General features: G+C 32.9%; 1 protein-coding gene across 2 annotated transcripts in view; it reads left to right on the top strand.

Annotated features, from left to right (window-relative positions):
- Nucleotides 1-1,126, top strand: part of nrn1a (neuritin 1a) — a 7,839-nt gene extending 6,713 nt beyond the window's left edge. For both annotated transcript variants that reach the window (XM_053683872.1, XM_017482162.3), the window contains one exon: nucleotides 1-1,126. This exon is cut by the window's left edge and continues 230 nt beyond it. In XM_053683872.1, the coding sequence (XP_053539847.1) occupies nucleotides 1-2 (2 nt within the window). In that variant the 3' untranslated portion in view covers nucleotides 3-1,126.
- The last annotated feature ends 1,939 nt before the right edge of the window (nucleotides 1,127-3,065 follow it).

Genomic DNA, 3,065 nt, shown 5'->3' with positions numbered 1-3,065 from the left:
AGCGCCCAAAACCAAACCGAGAAGATCCACACAAAGACATTTTTAGCTCACATGAAAAGAAAAATACGGGAAACCTTGGGTGGGGGGGTGGGGAGAAGAAACCAACAAACGAGTGCTCTATCACCACGACCATACGAAGATAAATAAATAATAGCTTAAAAAAATTATGATCAGAAATCATCTTCAGCCAAAATGGATTTATTACAGCGCTTCATCCGGAGAAGACGACTTGATTTTGCTGTAGACAATAAGGCAATAAGGCGTCTTCAGGGAATGCTCCATCTGCCTGACCTGGGAGTCCACTACATCAAATATTTAACAGATGTCGATTGAAATTCACGGTCATTTTTTTGATGATCAATTTGTGGAATTACATTAACGCCTGCAAAGAAGTAATTATTGCTGTAGGCTTGATAATCTAATCTATCATGCATAGAGAAATAAATATCCTGACACACACACACACACACACACACACACGAGCCAAATTACACTCAGCGTCTCTGTTTCCACTGAAAGGAGGTGTTCTGTTTTTGTCAAATCTTTGGATTATTTTTAGTTGCCAAATTTCTAACGCCACGATAACGTTGTTGTAATGGAGAAATAGCCTGTGTGATGTTTTGACCTGTAAACAGCGCTGGATCACCACAGCAGAAAGAAGATATGTGGGGGAAAAAAACAATCCAATAATTGAATTATCATCTCTAATAATGGTAGAATGATAATAACACCACTAATAATAAACCTCAGGAATGATTTTAGGCATTTAAAATGGATAGTTCAATCAAACAAGCTAATGCGGCTAACAGTGAATGAAAGCTAGTAAGCTTATGTGCCAATTATCATTAATGTAGCTTATTTGCATAATGCTGATTGGTGGCTATTCGCTTTTATACACTGTTGGCATGTTTTGACGGAATTGTTCTTTAATCGATGGTAGATTGTATGTTCTATAAAAGGAGAAAATTGGGGGAGATGTTAAATATGTCAAATGTAGCGAGAAAAAAAATGGTGAATCTATTTATTTATTTACAAAATTTATTTAGGGGGAGGGACATTTAGGTTATGATAAATAGTAGAGAACTAAGTGATACGCCCAAAACCGCATACCACCGTACTATATATATATATATATATATATATATATATATATATATATATATATATATATATATATATATATATATATATACAGCCTATATGAGATATATTTTTCTTAAGATGCATAATTGAATGTTCTGACGTCATACTACATGTAGATTACGTATAGGTTACATACGGGATACTTTTGTCAGGTTTAAGATTAGCATTCGAAGTGGTGAATATTAAGTTTTTCTTTATTTCCTTTTCTTTTATTTGTGTTTTATTTCATTTTATTTTATTTTTATACAAGTATGTGTTTTGAAATGAAAAAAAAGGCCAGCATGTCAAACCAGTGCACCACTGCGTAGGTTATTATTTCACGCATGCGCAGTACTAAAGCAAAATCCCGTGTAGTACAGTAGTATGCAGTTTTGGCCGTAGGCTAACGTAGCACGATATCATTGAGGATGAGATTTTACCGGCTGGATGAACTGGATAACGTGAAGTTAGCAAGCTGTAGGCTGCTATCTGATGTTGCCAAGGCATCTCGTTTCACTGCCTTCAGAAAAACGTCTATTTTATTTGTTTGTTCGTTCGTTCGTTTTGTTTCCCCAGGGGATGTTGCATATATATATATATATATATATATATATATATATATATATATATATATATATATATATATATATTCCAAAAAACATACAGTATAAATAAGAGGCGAATTATGTGAGAAGAGTTTAAGATAATGAGAGATACTTTAACAGAAACCGTTTTAAAACAGATTGATATACAGGTATATAAAAGATTGCTAATAAAAGAGGCATAAAAACATTAAATAAATGAATTAATGTTTGAAAAAAACGTGCATGGTCTGTTTTGTTTAATCATGATTGTACTGTTTAAAGGATTATGATACTGGAAAGTGTTTTTTAAATGATCAATCAATATTGGGAATAATTCATCTCGGGATTCTTCAGGCCACATTGTTTGTTTGTTTGTTTGTTTGTTTGTGCGTGTGTGTGTGTCATCTTAGTGTGGTCTATTGATTTGTGTGTTACTGCAGCTAAATCATGCCTATACACTAAAGCTGTGACCTATATTAAACAGTGTTCTTTGGGTAATGAAATATTAGGCTTGGCTTCGTAATAGGGTTCTACTTGGACCACCTTCTGAAAGAGGGAACACTCTGTCAGCTGAAAAGATTTGGCTCTTTTCAAGGCTAACAATCTGCAGGCATAGCCTATCTTTTCACTTGATTCCAGTTTAAGTGTTCCTCTCAGCATTTACTCCAATAAATTTCCCCAAACCACAGATACTTTTTGCCATCTTAAACAGACGTGTGCAAACACTCACATTGCAGTGAAATTAAGTAGCTGCTGGTGGATTGCACTGAACTACAGTAGGTTAGATAACATTACCGTGCTTTTGACTAGGATGCCTTGAGCATGAGAGAAGCACCATGGCATAACCCCAAATCGGGGTTACTATAAATAACTAAAAATAAGTCTAAAGTCAGCGTAGTATATATATATATATATATATATATATATATATATATATATATATATATATATATATATATATATATATATATATATATATATATATATATATATAAAAGACAGCGTCCACATTTATGCAGGCAAAAATGATGAGTCGGCTAAATATAGTTTTTCTTTCAAATGTATTTGGCACAATTAAAACGACTTTTTCGTGTAACAGTTTTTTTTTTTTTTTAAAAGAAAACAACTTGTCCATATTAAACATGCAAAAACATATTCTTAATAATGATGGGATAATTAAATAAACACAATATCAGATACATTAACACTTCAAGTTGATCAGTTTTCTCATTGGTCAGGTCTCAAAATCTGATTTTGAGTACATTTGATTTCTCCTATTCCAAATGACTGGGAGTTTATAGCTATAGCACTGGTTCTGTATACTGTAGAGAAGGCGTATTGTTTCATTATTAATATGGA

Source organism: Ictalurus punctatus, chromosome 1, assembly GCF_001660625.3.
Source record: "Ictalurus punctatus breed USDA103 chromosome 1, Coco_2.0, whole genome shotgun sequence".
Taxonomy (NCBI): Eukaryota; Metazoa; Chordata; class Actinopteri; order Siluriformes; family Ictaluridae; genus Ictalurus; species Ictalurus punctatus.
This window is presented reverse-complemented; position numbering and strand designations above follow the sequence as displayed.